Here is a 17,198-nt window from a genome sequence, read left to right on the forward strand (position 1 = left end):
TTCCTAGATTATTTCGATGACAAACTCAGACGAAAAAAATATAAAGAATTAAAAACAAAAGGCAAACACACTATATAAATTTATTATAAGTTTTATTATTTATAACTCCAGATTTTTGTTAATTTTATGATTCCATAGTATAACTACATTCTCTAATTTTTTTATTTTTTGCGCCATAAGATTATTTTACGATTCACTAACCCTATCAATTATAACTGGTGTCGTATTGGCACTATATTATAGTTGTTTACGGTAACAAGTCTCAAATTATGGGCTTTTTCAATTTTTTATTAAATTTTAAAAATATATATTTAGGTGGGTTCTGTTTACAATAAAGAAGCTATTCAAAAAATCGTATTAAAATGAAAAATGTTCCACTTAAACAATGAAAGATTGTAAAATGTACAAGCAATATAACTAATAAAATCCCAATCAGGCCATTCATGTTGCTAGATATTTATGGTCTTAATACATACAACAGTAGATATACTGATTTAGGATAAAAGATAGTATAACGTGAATACACGTTGCTAATGAAAATGTGACCAGCGGTCGAACTGTTCAAAATATTGTTGCTCATAGTTTAATTCTTAGTTAAGTAATCTGTTTGAATAATTTTTATATTATTATTATAAAATATCTCCTTGCTTCCTTCGAAAGGGAATATATAATATATACAGCATATACAATGACCAGTTATAAACTTTTGGGATATTTTCGTGGTAATTTATACTCCAAAAAATGGACAGATCCACCATCAACGAATTGATGGTCTGATATTAAAATAGAACCTATCACATCCTAATACCTTCTTAATATCATTACCAGGGTATTTTTAGTAATGAAGCCACGTATGATTAATGCATTTTGGGTTATTAATTATATTAAGTTGTTATTAGTTGTTGTATAAAGCCATAATTACGACTAAATTCATGCTTTATTTGCCATTAACACAAAGCCATAACTATGACACTTAATGCCACAGCTCTGAAAAATATGCTATATCTTAGTGTGAATAGTATGAAGCATTAAACAGGTAAACTAAGTGAAAAACTTTCTATATGAAATTGGCCATGGATTGACTCTTTACATCCTGAAATAAAACGTATAAAACATACTAATTCGATTTTTGTTATATTTTATATTTATTTTTTTTATTTTTTCCCACTCAAATAGTAGCCTTCTATAATATAACATTACAATTAATAACAAATATTATTCTCTATATTAGGCCGTAATCTAATATTAATACAACTTGTAAACTCGATAAAAAATTTACAAGACAGAAAAAAAATTATTAATCAACGTTAAGGTTACAACAATACGCTTTTTTAAAAAAATTGTGTGTAAGTAACTGAGCTTGTTCTACTTAAAAGTTAATTTTTTTTACATATGTTATATATTCTTTAGTTCTAGTCGGAAGATTGGTATTATTTAAATTATAAAAATATATAATATCTAATATACTTATTATGTAATATTATTAGTAAAACATGCTTTTAATTAACTTAGAACAAAAATCAATTACAAAAATAACCTTCATGCAATAAATGTGCTGTTTCAATGACCCAAGAAATCATAGTATATATTTATTAAGTATATTTTTAATTAAGCATTAATATTTTTGGTATACTATTAAGGATATATATTATATATGGCTTATAAAAGAATTATAAAGCTAATTCCATTTGAAAATAATGAATACATTAGAATAAAGGTTCTGTTTACCAGAAACAAAAAGTCATAAAAAGTAAGAGAAAGGATTATTTGGAAGCGTTTGGAAGTAGTTGAGAAATAAAAATACTTTTGGAAAAGAAAAAGAAAACAAAAATTATATTAAACAGGAGATAATAGATACTATCAAATCAATGTCTGCCAAACATTTTCTTGAACATTGGTTGGTCATCGTTGGCTAAAGCGTCTACATCATAGTCATCATCTCTCTTAGATGGTGGCACCCAAGAATTAGATTTCCATGGTAAGACACCTTCTTCCCACATGATATTGACATCCTCCAATTGTAGACCTTTGGTTTCAGGAACAAAGAAGAAAACGTAGAAATAGGCAAAGATTAAGCAACCCATGAAAACATAACCGTAATTAAATCCAATAGCGTTAGTGATGAATGGTGTAAAAAAACCAATACAGAAATTCCACAGTTGATTAGAAACAGTACCTAACGCCATACCTTTGGCCTTAACTCTCAATGGGAATGATTCAGAAATAATAACAAATGGGACAGGGGCCCAGGTTGTAGCAAAAGAGAATATGAAGAAACAACTGAAAACAATCATAACGTTACCAGCCCATTTTGAAGAAGGTTGATCTTTACCATTTGGATACAAACTGGTAACACCAACACTAGCAAAAACAACCATACAACAGGTCATGGCTGCAGCACCCCATAATAAACACATACGACGCCCAAATTTATCGACAACATATAAAGCGACAAAGGTAGAAGCAAAATTGACAATACCAAAAATAATCGTGGTTTGGAAAGAATCTTCTAGGCCAACAGCTTTAAAAATAGTAGCCCCATAGTAGAAGAAATAATTAGCACCAGTTAATTGTTGTAAACCTAAGACAGCAATACCCATGATGACTCTTTGAAAAACTTTGTTTCCAGTTTGTAACAACTCTCCCCAACCTGCTTGCCCAGCAATTCTTTCAACTTCAACAGCAGCTTGTACAATTTCTACTTCAGCAATAGTGGATGGGTCGTCAATTGATACTTTGTTAGATCTGGCGATGGAACGCTTTGCTTCTTCAATCTTACCTTTTTCAACCAAGAATCTTGGGGATTCAGGAACAAACAACATTGCACCGACCATGAATAAACACCAGGCAAATTGCAAACCTAAGCCAACTCTCCATTGGATAGAATTATCGTAAGTCTTGGTACCATAATTACAACAGTTACCCAAGAAAATACCAAAAGTAATCATCAATTGATAACATGAAACCATAGCACCTCTCAAATGCTTTGGAGAAACTTCAGAAATCAACATTGGAGATAAAACAGCAATAACACCCATACCAATACCAGCGATAATTCTACCAATAAAGTATTGGTACCATTTGTCAGTAGAAGCAATTTGGATTACAACACCAGCAACAAAGATAATAGTCGCCATAATTAAACCTAGACGGCGACCATATACATCACCAACACGACCCAAAGTTACAGATCCAATAGCACAACCAACATTGAAAATGGCGACTAACAAACCAGTTCTCATCTTTGAAAGGGTTACTTGTCCAGTTGAGTCTGGAGAACCAAACCTCTTAATAAAATCAGTTTGTGCAACAAAACCACCGATGGTACCAATATCCCAACCATTGATAAAACCACCAAATGCAACCATTAAGCACATTAAACAAACAGATAGATAAGCAGATGCTGGCTTCTTTGGAATTTCTATTCCAGATGTAGTATCATTGCTTTGTTCGAATACGAATTCATTTTTCTTGAATTCATCATCGTCTTTGTATGAAGGAGTGGCACAAACATCCTCATTATGTTCAATTGTAGTAGAATTACTAGATGAATTTAGTTCAATTGGCTTAATAGTAGGAGTATCTGCCATTGTTTCAATCAATCAATCAATAACTGTATAGTTTCTAACGTATAATATACTTATATTAAGAGAATAAGTATGTATAAAATGAGCTAGTCAAAACTTGATGCTATATTATACTTACATAAAATTAATAAGACATTAAAATTTTGCATTTAAAACAATTTTTAGTTTCTTTATATACTCATTCGTTTTACTATTTTTAGCATGCTATCTAGAGGCATTGGTCATCACTTTAACTATGAAGCCAAAGAATTATGAGCATATCACTATAATGTTATGTTTTAACTATACTATAGTAGTGAATACCTACAATACTCTTGCATCAAAAGATATTGACCTACTTGTAGATCTGAGTTTTAACCATTCTTGTATAGTGAAAAAAAATTAGGCACCATTGATTGCGGGGTCTTTTTCTATACATAATTCTCCCCACCAAATAAAGGCACGCATTCCGAGTCTATTAATGCCGAACCCTGAATGGACGCGCCGCACAAAATAAACTTCGATGCCGAAAACAAACAAACTTAAGGATCGTAGGTTAGATAAAAGAAGTAACAAATAATAAATAGTACTGTATAATATTTTTGAAAGACAAGATGACTTTTGACTTGAAAGATACAACCTTGTTGCATTTAACTTTCAGCTTGCTTTGATTTTGCCCGGGGCCAACTAGGCTAGGCACTTCTAGACTGCACCAGGTTATTATTAGACTTTTATTGTTAGTTTACCACTGGGCAAAGATATTAAACTATAGGACTATTATTGCGCAAAATTTTCTGCAAAAAGAAGTTCTAATGTCAGTTTAAAGAGTATTGTATAGACAATAATTTGTATTTGTTTTTAGAGGCAGATGATCGGAGTATCAAATTTGGTAGTTGCCAATTACAAGAACAAATATACTAAGAAAATGAATCTAAACAACATATGATTGTATTAGAGCAGTTTAATAATGTAAACACTTAAAGCTAACATATAATTTATTCCTAAGTTAGTGATACGAAAAATACTCCATTAACAATCTAGGTTAATAGTTATGAATTAGTCCCTAATGAAAACATATACTTGTTTTAAACAGATGTAGACACTTGAGGATTGGCACTATAGCGTTTTTGTATTTAATACAATTGTCATGAATAGTCTCAATTTATGAAACTTTGTACCGAGCTTTGACTTTTATTTTTACGAATATTGCATGGTGTTTTAAAGTCAAAATAGATAAATATTATTTTTTTAACTAGTTGAAATAAAAAGATTCAAAAGCAAATAGCAAATTTCAGTATATTTGCTTACAAAAAAAATCCCCTAAACCCTCCTAATACTCTTTAAAATTAGAATGTAACAACGTTATTATACATATTTCTTGCTTTTACTTTTAAAAGTTCTTGCAAAAGTTTGTTAGTGAAAAGAGAAAAAATATAGATTTTTTTAAGAAGTATAGGTAATAATATGTCTAAAAGTGTACATACAAAAACTAAATTATATCATTAAATATAGGAATTGGAGAAAAATATTAAAATAAAAAGAAGTTAAAAGATTATTCGTAACGATCATATAAATCATAAAACAAATCTAGTAAACAGCCCGAACTCCAAGCCTGTGTTGAACTAGAATCGTTACATATTTCACCATCTTTATTAGTTAATTCAGCAAGGCCGGCCCATGGACTGGTACGTAACCATTTTCTATGTTCAATCAACCTGTTATATAGTTGTTGATAAAGATAAGAAGTTGGCTTATCTTTTTCAGTATTACGACTTAATGGGTTAGCCATGAAATTAAAGTGGTGGAAAGCACGCAAGAAATAGCCATAACACCATACCCATTCAGGACCTTGATGATAATTTCTACCCTTTGAAGTAGCAAAATTATCAGAATCCTCACCATTGTTATAATACGGACGATAGTTATAATCATTTGGATCCAGAGTTCTCATACCCACGGGACCTCTGATTACTTTATCAGCCAGATTAATAGCGTTTAATGCATATTCTGGGGTAAATAATTCTGGTGCTACTGTCATTGCAATGGCAAAATTTGGCCTCAACTGATAATCTTCATACGGTTTGCCAGAACGGAATAAATCTTTATACATGCCTCTTCTGTTCACGATATTAGGATCAACATCAAACTTAGCATCATCTTTAGATTCTATTGGAACATAAAATTTCTTTTCGAAATTGTTTTGTAATAAATCATTCCAGTTTTGAAATGATATTTCAGATCCATCATTCTTCTTAACTTTTGAATACTGGAATTTTCCTTCTTTATGTAATTCAATGACAAATCTTAGAGTACTTTTCAATAAACCATTAATTTCTACAGCTGCACCGTCTCTTGGTGTCCCTGGTATACCAACTGACCCAGCCTTGGAACTTTCACCCATTTTATCCATCCAAGTACCACAATTAAATTGAGATCCACCATGGACAAGACCTGTTTCCCAATCAACATTAACTTCAACATCAAACCCCTTATCTGTCATAACACGGTCAATTTGATGGCCTGCATTTGCTTCTCTGTATTTAATACCTTTAGCATGTCTTTGCAATATTTCAAAAATAATATCTTCAATAGAAGTAGAATAACTGAAAGCTCTTGGATCATCTAATTTAATATAAGTGTCATCCAATGGGAATCTTCTAGTTACTTTTTCTTTCAAAATGTCTGATCCGTTCGGAGCAATATGAACATAATCTTGAATTGCTTGTAAAAAGAACCAAGCTGCATCACGGGCATTATATCTTGGGTTTCTACCTGCATCAAGTAAATTTGGAATTAAACCATGTTTCAAAGTCTTAGCAAAGGCCAAAATGTGGGATTTAGCCTCCTCATATCTTCCTGTAGTCAATAATAACCCTCTTAAGGAAATAAACACATCTCTGCCCCAACATCTCATATAACCTGTACTAAAGTGAGGTAACCCTGCAGCCATGCAAGGTACATTTTCCTTTGGTAAAATCGAAGTATATTTCATTTGAGAAACCATTTGAACGGAAGTCAAAGCTAAACTTTGAACAAATAAGGTGGAATTACCAATATTTTTAGTAAACATTTGCATAGCTCTAAAACGGCAGGCTTCATAGAAAACACCCACTACTAAGGAAAAGTAACTTGGAACTAAATAACTTGGTAATTCCTTAATTCTTTGAAATCTACCACGCAACCATTCTTGACTTTCTTTAATACCTGGTTGATCAATATAATAGTTTAATCTTTCTGAAGTATAATCTAAAGCCCAATGACCATTTCTCAAATTTTCACTTAAAGGATGAGCTAAGTCATTGTTAAAGACAATTGGCTTTAAAATAGTAATCCAACCTTGTAAACCGCAATATTTTAATTTACCGAAATTTGGAATATCATAAGCACCCTCTTTACCATCACTGGAATCCATTTCTTCAGCTTCGCAACGATAAAGTAATGAATTTAAAGAATCCAAAGTGACATTTTCAGTAGCTTTCATAGCACCAGTTCTAACAAAATGATCCAAACTTTCTTCCACTTTATTTTGTTGAGTTCTAAAGATTGCAATAGAACCCTGTGGGAAATCCTCTGGCATAGTAATGGTAGAAGAATGCGATTCATCATCATATGTGACTTTGAAATCTTTCAACTCTCTTAGAATTGTTGGTATACCTCTTAAAAATTTCTCATCCTTAATTGCATCCCCAACTTTTTCTAAAGTGAAGGCATGTAATAATTTACAAGTAGATTGACTTAAAACAATCGGAGCTAATTTTTGACCTTGACCATTGTAGAATTTAGTTCTTGCAATTAAATACCAGCCAGAACCCTTTTTAACATTGGTACGATGGAAAGTAATGTATTGACCTTCATGATGAACAAACATTTCAGAATCTTCGGTATCAAAACTTTCTTCATTGATCTCTTCTCTAATATTGTTTAAAATTGTTTTAATTTTACCAATACCATTAGTTTCATTTGGTAAATAATTTCTAGTTTCAGTAACCAAATTTAAAAGATAAGGATAGATTTCATCATAACCATAAACAGACCCAATAGCAGAAGAACATAAGGAAACCAATGCAGCATTTGGTAGGGTATCTTCTACAGTTCTCTTTTGGAAAGGAGTTTCGTTATCATGAGTACAATCCATGAATAAAGCATGAGGTGGAGCAGAAGTTAAAATTTTTGGAATCATAATTTCGGAGACACATCTTGGATAATTATTATCCTTTGAAATTGTACAATATTCCTCGTCGATTGGTAAATCTGGAGAATAGGCCATGTTATCCATCGGTAAATACTTGAAAGAACCAATTGGTCTACCGCCATGTTTATGAACTAAACGAGACAATTCTTCTTCTGACCAAGCTTGCATAGCTTCTCTAATTAAAGTAGAAATACCTAATCTTTCAACAAAGAAACAATCTAATGATTCAGAACCAGTAAATAATTCAGCGACGACATATAAATTTGGATTAACTTTTCTTGCGACATCTAGGAAATATTCACCAACATGTAATGGAGTAGAATGGCAGTTATCAATACGGAACCCATCAAAGATCTTTGCGTTCATTTCTACATATTTGGTAATTCTTTCCCATAAGTAAGGAGAATCCTTGGGAGATTTACCATATCTTAATTTGACACAATCGCCCCAAACAATGACTTCTCTACGTAAATAAGCTTTTGAATCTGAAGATGCAAAATCAACCATAGGATTACCATTCCAAATCCAACCATTATTTGCCAATGCATACTCTTTACCATCTGTAGCAACAAATCTTGTGAAATAAGGTTCTGTTAAAGGCTTTTCCAAAGTAATAGGACCTTGTCTCAACCCATTGGAATCTAATTTCAAATAATTGATTCTATTATATAATTGTTCCATAATTTCATTAATATCATCATCATACTCTTTATAAAAGGGTAAATTGATGTCATTAAATATTTTTCTTGTACTATTCAATATTTCATCATTTAGATCGTTACCATATAATTTTTTCAATATACCAATTAATTTTGCAATATCGAACTGGTTGGAGTTTCTCTTGCCTAGTTTACCAAAATTTTCCATGGTAGCATGTTTTTTCAAATAAATAGTGAAGTTTGACAAATTTTTATCTTTTTGTAATTCATGAATATCTAAAGTGTCATCTTTAATTAATTCTTGAGCATCGTATTTCGACCAATTACTTTTAACATTATTAATAGTTTGTTCCACATCAACTACATAGAATTCCCATAACTTCAACGTGCCCAAGACATGAATCTTAATCCCATCTAAAATTTTTAATAGATCATCATTAGTATTAATCTCGACAGGGTACCCTAAATTACCCAAATTTTGACTAAAATCGAGAAGAGCCTTATCCAATTCAATAGCAGCAGTTAAATGTGGAGCAGTATCAGCATTATAACCTGAATCAGGATGGTCTCTTAACCAATCGGAATTATTTGCAGTATGATTAAAAACTATATCAGTAAGACTTAACATGTTATAATTTTCATGTAAGTTATTTACCATTTTAATAACATCGTCCAAAGAATTGAAATGAGTTGGGTCGAACAGTAATTGGTCATAAATGGAATAAGGAGAATTAGATTCTCCCCTTGATTGCAAAGGTGTGAAATGAATCATATTATACTTTTTGTCGGAGATGGTTTGGAATATCTTATTCCAATCTTTATTAATGTCATTACCCAACCATTTCGAGATGACACTTTGCATGGCAATAGAATTCAATTGTAAAAATTTACCATTGATGGTTAAAGAAGGTGGGACGATGAAATAAAATCTTCTTGTGGTTTCCAATTCTTCAGCATCATTTCTAAAGGATAAATAGAAACAATAAGGTCCCGGCTTATAAATTTTCAAATCAATGGTATCATCCTTATGAAAACTTGTTTTGATAATATGTTTATAAAACGTATATCTTTCAAACTCTACTGTACTCTCTGGAGGACAATTGGTCCAAACCAACCCATCTCTAGCAATTGGAGAGCCAGCAGAGATCAATAATTTGACCACGAATAGTGGAGTACCCTTAGGAGTATCACTTGGGGGAGGAGGTAATGAAGGAACAGTCAAGACACCTTGACCATACGAATTAGACGTGACAGGTTCACCCTTATCGCTGAGTCTTAAAAGCAGCGTTCTGTTCAAGTCCATTATATTTTTTTTTCCTTTCTTTTCTTGTCTTTTTTCTTTCCTTTTTAGACGAATATGATATAAGTGAATCGTGTATACTATATTCTATATTTTATTTTATTATATTGTATGCTATGCTATATGTTATGCAATGCTATATTATATTTGTATCTTTATATTTAGCAATTTTTAAATTACTATACCATAGTATCATATAATATAATATAATATAATTGAATAAAATTGAAAATCTTATATGCTCCAGGTTGCCCCCTACTTTAGAATATCGCCGCATCCATTCATAGCGGAGAATGTGTGGGAAAACGGAATCGAAAAGGGAAACGAAAAGGGAAACGAGTCACCCGACGGCTAGGGTTGCCTAGCGCGAGGGCTTTGTATGACAGAAATTAGGGTTTGCAAAGTTTACACTTCATACTACATAGGGGAAATTAAAGACTATTAAAGACTATTAGAAAGTATTAGAGAGTATTAGACACTAGAACATTAGAATGCACTAGAGTACATTAGAAAATGCGGTAATTACCACAACATAGATAAAAGCATGTTCAAGGCGTACAATGCTAAGATGGCCCAGAAGAATAAGAATAAGGCTATGTTGGCTGCACCAAACTTGAAGACGTATAATTCCTTCAATTGTAATAAGTATTGGACAGCAACCTTACCGGACAATTTACTTTCACCTTCTGTTCTGACACCGAAGGAAAATGGGATTTCACCGATAGATTCGTTCTTTGGTAATGGTAGCTTGGCCAATAATTCTAATGCAATTTTGAACCCAGCAGAGTTGATATCACCAGGTTGAGCTTTCAACAAGTATTTCTTTTGTAGACCGAAAAACCCACTCATTGGATCAGAAGCAGTGGTTAAAGGTCTGGCCATCATACGGGCACCGTTAGAAATAACTCTACGGTATAATGGCCAGTCCTTATCGATACCAACACCAGGAGCATATCTAGTACCTAGAGCAAAAGGGTGTGTTCTTAAACTCTTGAACATAGCTGGAACACTTTCAGGTGGATGTTGCAAATCAGCATCCATACAAATCAAATATTCACCTTTAGCTTCGTAGAAACCTTTCATAACAGCAGATGATAACCCACGTTCATCGGTTCTCACGATGATCCGGACGTTGTAACCTTGCTTTTGTAATAATTCTACTTCTTCTACTGAACCATCACGAGAATTGTCATCTACAAAGATTAATTCAGTAGTATTAGAACCTTCGTTGCCTAGAGCTGCAAATAATCTTGTAGTCAAAGGTTTAATATTTAATTTTTCATGGTAAGCTGGAACAATTACAGAGTTGACAATTTCAGACATTTTTAATGGTACTCACTCTACTAGATAATAAAAATTGTTTCAAGAAATATCCAACATTAAATGAAAATTTACATTAATATTTGCTTATAATTGTTAAAATGTTTATTTTTTTTTCATTGTAATTAATGAAATTTCACTTCCCAAAAAAAAAAGAAAAAATAAAAACCCGTCAATTATTTCCCGAGGCTTCTACAGCGTTTTTCTCCACAACGCGTAAATTTGAACTTCGTGTTCTTTTCTATAGAAAGTAACGACATTCTTCTCTGATGATCTTTCTTTAATGGTATTTTTTTGGTGATTTTTCTTTTAATTAAATTTTATGTCTTCATGTTTGGTTTTATTTTTGTTTTTCTTTTGAACATTTCTGAACCCTTGATTGATTGACTGTCTCATTTTATCTGTTCTTGAACCATGACAGAAGTTATTTTTTTTATATTCAATATTAATTATCATATTACAAAGGTTGAGAAAGGGAATGAATCCGTTTATTAAAAACAATTCAGTATGATACCATAGAATTGAATATACACGTTTGTGAGATATACTCGGTATTTTTTTATTTTTGCGTAGACATATATATTTATTCTTGTATTTCCAAATCAACCTTTACCTTAAAAGTATGGAGCATTACATGCAAAGCGTTATTTTTACCAGCTTCTGTGTCATAGTCGTAGTTTTGTGTTACTATCTAATAAAGCTTGAACTTAGTCGTAATTGTAGCTTTATACAACAACTAATAACAGCTTAATATAATTAATAATCCAAAATGCATTAATCATACGTGGCTTCATTACTAAAAATACCCTGGTAATGATATTAAGAAGGTATTAGGATGTGATAGGTTCTATTTTAATATCAGACCATCAATTCGTTGATGGTGAATCTGTCCATTTTTTGGAGTATAAATTACCACGAAAATATCCCAAAAGTTTATAACTGGTCATTGTATATGCTGTATATATTATATATTCCCTTTCGAAGGAAGCAAGGAGATATTTTATAATAATAATATAAAAATTATTCAAACAGATTACTTAACTAAGAATTAAACTACGAGCAACAATATTTTGAACAGTTCGACCGCTGGTCAGATTCATAGTTTAAAGTGTTTAACATGAGTGTTTAAGACATATTTTCATTTAGTTTTCAGTCAGTAGAACTGTAGTCTAACTTGTCTTTGTAGTTTATTATATTTGAAATAATCCTTGAGTCTTTAATTGAATTTTTTTCCTTCTTATTTATTAATGGTGTATAATAGAAGTAATTTGCGTTTCAATTAAAATGAGTCAATAACCTATATGTATTTTTAATATTTTTAACTTCTCTACACCCAAAACATTAATCCATTACTGTATCTTAATTAACATCACACTTATAATTAAAATACTTGGTATCAAAATAACAATTATTACTAATCAATAACAATTTGTATTTTAAGAATTGTTAAAGAAAACGCGAGAATAAACAAGTTATTCTACACATGTTGTATAGTTTGTGACATTTCTCTTTTGAAATATGAGAAATACTATTTACCATTAAATCACTTTAATTATATACATACATACATAAATATATATATTAATATCACAAATAGCTCAGATAATAGTACTCACTCATTCAACATGGGTTTAAGCTCTCACACATATCTAATTCAAGATTCGGTTTTAAATCTCTTTTTATTATCCCTTACAAAATTTCTTTGTCTGGAAAAGTTCGCTATTTATATAACGCGAATAAAGAGAAAAAGCCACAACATAAGTAAATTTTGACAAATTATCCAAAGAAGAAAATAGTTTTCGTTTTCACTAAAGCTACAAACGTAAAATACTTAAAACAGCCACTACTAACGGTAAAAGAATTTTACAAATTTTCAAAATATTTAAATACTTAGTGATAGAAACTGAACTATAAACTGATAAACCGCTTTTCGAATATACAATGGATTTCGAAACAAATGAAGATCAAAATGGGATCAGGTTTGCTTGGAACGTGTTTCCCACTTCAAAGACTGAAGCTACCAAAAATGTGGTTCCAGTTAGTTGCTTATACACTCCATTAAAAGAGATTGAAGATTTAAATGTTGTGGATTACAATCCAGTCGTTTGTTCAGGTCCACATTGTAAGTCCATTTTGAACCCTTATTGTGCAATTGATCCGAGAAATAATTCTTGGGCTTGTCCAATTTGCAATACATCAAATCATTTACCAAATCAATATATGAATATGACTCAAGAGAATATGCCTGCTGAATTACAAGCAACGACCATCGAATATATCACCAATAAACCAGTTCAAATTCCACCAATCTATTTTTTCGTTGTTGATATAACTGCAGAACCTGAAAACTTGCAATCCTTGAAAGAATCTTTAGTTACCTCTTTATCATTATTGCCACAGAATGCTTTGGTGGGTCTTATTACTTATGGTAGCGTAATTCTTCTACATGATCTATCAAGTGAAATTATTCAGAGAAGTAATGTTTTCCGTGGGGATAGAGAATATCAATTAAAAGAGATCGTTGAAATGTTAACAGGTCAAAAATTAACTTCAACAATTGCAAATAGTCAAGTCAATAAAGTCACACCACATTCATTAAATAGATTTTTCTTACCCCTAGAGCAAGTTGAATTTAAATTAACCGAATTATTGGAAAACTTAACTACTGATGAATGGCATATCCCACCGGGTCATAGACCAGTAAGAGCTACTGGCCAAGCTTTAAATATTGCTTCCTTAGTGTTGGAAAGTTGTTACAAGAACTTTGCTGCAAGAATCATTCTATTTTCTTCTGGTCCAGCTACTATTGGACCAGGTTTAGTTGTCACTACTGAATTGAAAGATCCATTGAGATCTCATAATGATATTGATAATGATCATGCTCTTCACTTCAAAAAAGCTAGCAAATTTTATAATCACCTTGCAGAACGAATTGCCGATAACGGTCACACTGTAGATATTTTTGCCGGTTGTTATGATCAAATTGGTATGCTGGAAATGCAACATTTGACAGATCTAACAGGTGGTATCTTATTATTGACTGATGCCTTTTCAACTGCTATCTTCAAACAATCCTATTTGAGAATGTACTCTAAGGATGATGATGGTTATTTAACAATGGCATTCAATGGTAATATTGCTGTTAAAACTAGCAAAGAATTAAAATTACAAGGCATGATCGGTCATACATCATCAGTTAAAAAGGCAGACAATCATAATGTTAGTGATTCTGAAATCGGTGTTGGTGGTACTTCTACTTGGAAAATGTCAGCATTTACTCCACAACATACTTATGCATTCTTTTTTGAATTAACTAATAATGCTGCTTCAGGTGCTAGTATGAATTCTTCATCACCACGCTTAGCTTATACTCAATTTGTTACTAATTATCAACATGCTTCTGGCTCCAATCGTGTTAGAGTAACTACAGTTGCAAATCAATTATTACCATTTGGTTCACCAGCTATTAGTGCTTCATTTGATCAAGAAGCAGCTGCGGTATTAATGGCCAGAATTGCCGTTCATAAGGCAGAATCAGATGATGGTGCAGACATCATTAGATGGATTGATAGAACTTTGATCAAATTATGTCAGAAGTATGCCGATTATAATAAGGACGATCCATCCTCATTTAGATTAGCACCAAATTTCTCATTATACCCACAATTCGCATATTATTTAAGAAGATCCCAATTTTTAAGTGTTTTTAATAACTCACCAGATGAAACTGCGTTTTATAGACATATCTTTACCAGAGAAGACACTACCAACTCGTTGATTATGATCCAACCAACATTGACATCATTCTCCATGGAAGAAGAAGCTCAACCAGTATTATTGGATTCTATTTCTGTGAAACCAAATACAATCTTATTATTAGACACATTTTTCTTCATTTTAATTTACCATGGTGAACAAATTGCTCAATGGAGAAAGGCTGGCTACCAAGATGATCCCCAATATTCTGATTTCAAAGCTTTATTGGAAGAGCCTAAATTAGAAGCTGCTGAATTACTAGTGGATAGATTTCCATTACCAAGATTTATCGATACTGAAGCTGGTGGATCTCAAGCAAGATTTTTATTATCTAAATTAAATCCATCAGATAGTTACCAAGATGCAGCACATGGTGGTTCCACCATTGTTTTGACAGATGATGTTTCATTACAAAATTTCATGACACATTTACAAACAGTCTCTGTTAGTGGTCAGCAATAGAAATATCTTTAAGTCATTCAATATTCACTCTTGCTAGGCTTATTTTCATCCTATATTAGAAATACAATACTTATTTTCGACGTTTTTATCTGCACGAAGAATCTGTACTTCTATTATAAACCGTTTAGTTATAAGTTTAAATCTTGAAAAAGATCTTGTGTCTTTTAATGATGAGATTATTACACAATAAAACTGTACTAGTTAACCAATCATAGGCACTCGAAGTCTAACTTCATTTGTTACGATGGTTTGAATTTTTAATCTCCTTTTACTATACGTAGTAGTATAGCTAATATTTAATTCGATATAATATATTTATACATATATATATAATTTACATATTATGTTATTGGTTCCATTTGAAATTTCCTTATATTCAGTTAATTTGCCTTTTGAGAGCTTCGAACTCAGTCTTTTCCCTAAAAGGTCCAGGGTGCCCAACGCGTTTTGACGCGCGACCTGAAAATAAATAATGTACTTCCTAAATTAACTTGAACACGGTTTTAGCGATGTTGTCTCTTCCAACAGTATCCTCTATAGTATTAGCACATCATTATTTGATTAACAAAAAAACAAAAAGTAATTTTAAAAATATTTTAATAAACATTGTAACTAACAGATTTACTCTGGAATATCAACTTTTAACACTATCTTCTGTATTAGACTAGTAACGACTAACAATGTTTAATAAAATTCGTGATTGGTTAAAAGAGCCTGAAAATAAGGAACTCAATAAAGCACGTACCACATCAACCCTAAAACCTAGACAACAGTATATGAAGAAGAGATATAGAGCTCCATTACTAAGTACTGTTCCAGGATTAAATATTGACAAGAATAATTCAACCTCATCTTCGGAAAACAGATCAAAATTGGATATGAGACAAAATTTAGAAAGTATAGATAATAGGACACGTAATTGCAGTCCCAAATGGTCTGCTTTACAAAATGTCTTCACAAATAAAGATCGTGACCTAAGCTCTCTTCAAAAAATAGGTGAAGATATCCCAATAATTCTACCTAGATCCAGGATAATAGTAGGCTCATTGCAAGGCAATAGATTATTAAGAGACAGAATTAAAAAGACAAATGCTTTTAAGAGAAAGTTAATTCAAAAAAGATATGATGAAAAGAGATTAAAAGAATTAAATGGCGATATTGAGGATAAAAATCGTATATCAGACTCTGAATATAGGCACTTATATCGTAATAATTCCATTACCAATAGTAATTATCGTAGACATAATCGTCTAAATAAAATACATTCAGATATATATGATGATGAAATATCTTCCTTAAAAAACCAAGTGGAGAATTTAGAAGAACAGTTGCGATTTATGAAAAAACAACATATATCATTGACAAAGCAATTAAGGTTTGCACAAGAAAAAAACGTTCTTTTGGAATCTTCATTAGATGAGGCTAAAATAGATAATAATTATTTGAAATCTCGTAGACACATCAAAAATCTAGAAAAAGAAAATTTGAAGCCAACCCAACAAATTCCAGCTTCACCAAAAAAATAATGATACCATTATTTACTTCAAGTCCACTTAGAAAATCCCCTTCGTCTTCAGGGACTAATAATCAGTCACTTCGTAGTAGGAATAGAAGTAAAAGTGACAATAATAAACTAGATAAAGAGTATGAAAATTTGAGACAATTACCAGAAACTGAGGATCTTGGTCACCAATCATACCATAATATTTGACTTGATAGAAATACACTGAAACATACATCGTATGACGCTACCTGAAAGATTTATACTAATTTATCATAATACAGTTTCTAAATGGTACTCCTCAACGTTTTTTTTAACTTATCCTTCTTTTAGGAATGATAGTTCAACTATACAAACATAAAAAACAAATAGACATTTTCAAATATTTTACTCCACATCACGCTAGATGTAAGAACGATTTTTTATTTCATCTTCTCTTTTA

General features: G+C 31.5%; 5 protein-coding genes across 5 annotated transcripts; 2 read left to right on the forward strand and 3 right to left on the reverse strand.

Annotated features, from left to right (window-relative positions):
* Positions 1-1,865: 1,865 nt before the first annotated feature.
* TBLA0J00100 (sugar porter family MFS transporter) lies at positions 1,866-3,590 on the reverse strand (the record flags this gene model as incomplete). The annotated part of the gene is made up of 1 exon (XM_004182482.1): positions 1,866-3,590. The coding sequence occupies one exon, from the start codon at positions 3,588-3,590 to the stop codon at positions 1,866-1,868; it is 1,725 nt and encodes a 574-aa protein (XP_004182530.1).
* Positions 3,591-5,118: 1,528 nt separating this feature from the next.
* On the reverse strand, positions 5,119-9,720 carry GDB1 (bifunctional 4-alpha-glucanotransferase/amylo-alpha-1,6-glucosidase; the record flags this gene model as incomplete). Its single annotated transcript, XM_004182483.1, has 1 exon — positions 5,119-9,720. One exon carries the CDS (start codon positions 9,718-9,720, stop codon positions 5,119-5,121), a length of 4,602 nt encoding a protein of 1,533 aa, XP_004182531.1.
* A 519-nt stretch (positions 9,721-10,239) lies between these two features.
* On the reverse strand, positions 10,240-11,040 carry TBLA0J00120 (polyprenol monophosphomannose synthase; the record flags this gene model as incomplete). Its single annotated transcript, XM_004182484.1, has 1 exon — positions 10,240-11,040. One exon carries the CDS (start codon positions 11,038-11,040, stop codon positions 10,240-10,242), a length of 801 nt encoding a protein of 266 aa, XP_004182532.1.
* A 1,938-nt stretch (positions 11,041-12,978) lies between these two features.
* TBLA0J00130 (uncharacterized protein) lies at positions 12,979-15,255 on the forward strand (the record flags this gene model as incomplete). The annotated part of the gene is made up of 1 exon (XM_004182485.1): positions 12,979-15,255. The coding sequence occupies one exon, from the start codon at positions 12,979-12,981 to the stop codon at positions 15,253-15,255; it is 2,277 nt and encodes a 758-aa protein (XP_004182533.1).
* Positions 15,256-15,935: 680 nt separating this feature from the next.
* Positions 15,936-16,781, forward strand: TBLA0J00140 (uncharacterized protein; the record flags this gene model as incomplete). The annotated part of the gene is made up of 1 exon (XM_004182486.1): positions 15,936-16,781. One exon carries the CDS (start codon positions 15,936-15,938, stop codon positions 16,779-16,781), a length of 846 nt encoding a protein of 281 aa, XP_004182534.1.
* Positions 16,782-17,198: the final 417 nt, after the last annotated feature.

Source organism: Henningerozyma blattae, chromosome 10, assembly GCF_000315915.1.
Source record: "Henningerozyma blattae CBS 6284 chromosome 10, complete genome".
In the NCBI taxonomy this organism is placed as follows: Eukaryota; Fungi; Ascomycota; class Saccharomycetes; order Saccharomycetales; family Saccharomycetaceae; genus Henningerozyma; species Henningerozyma blattae.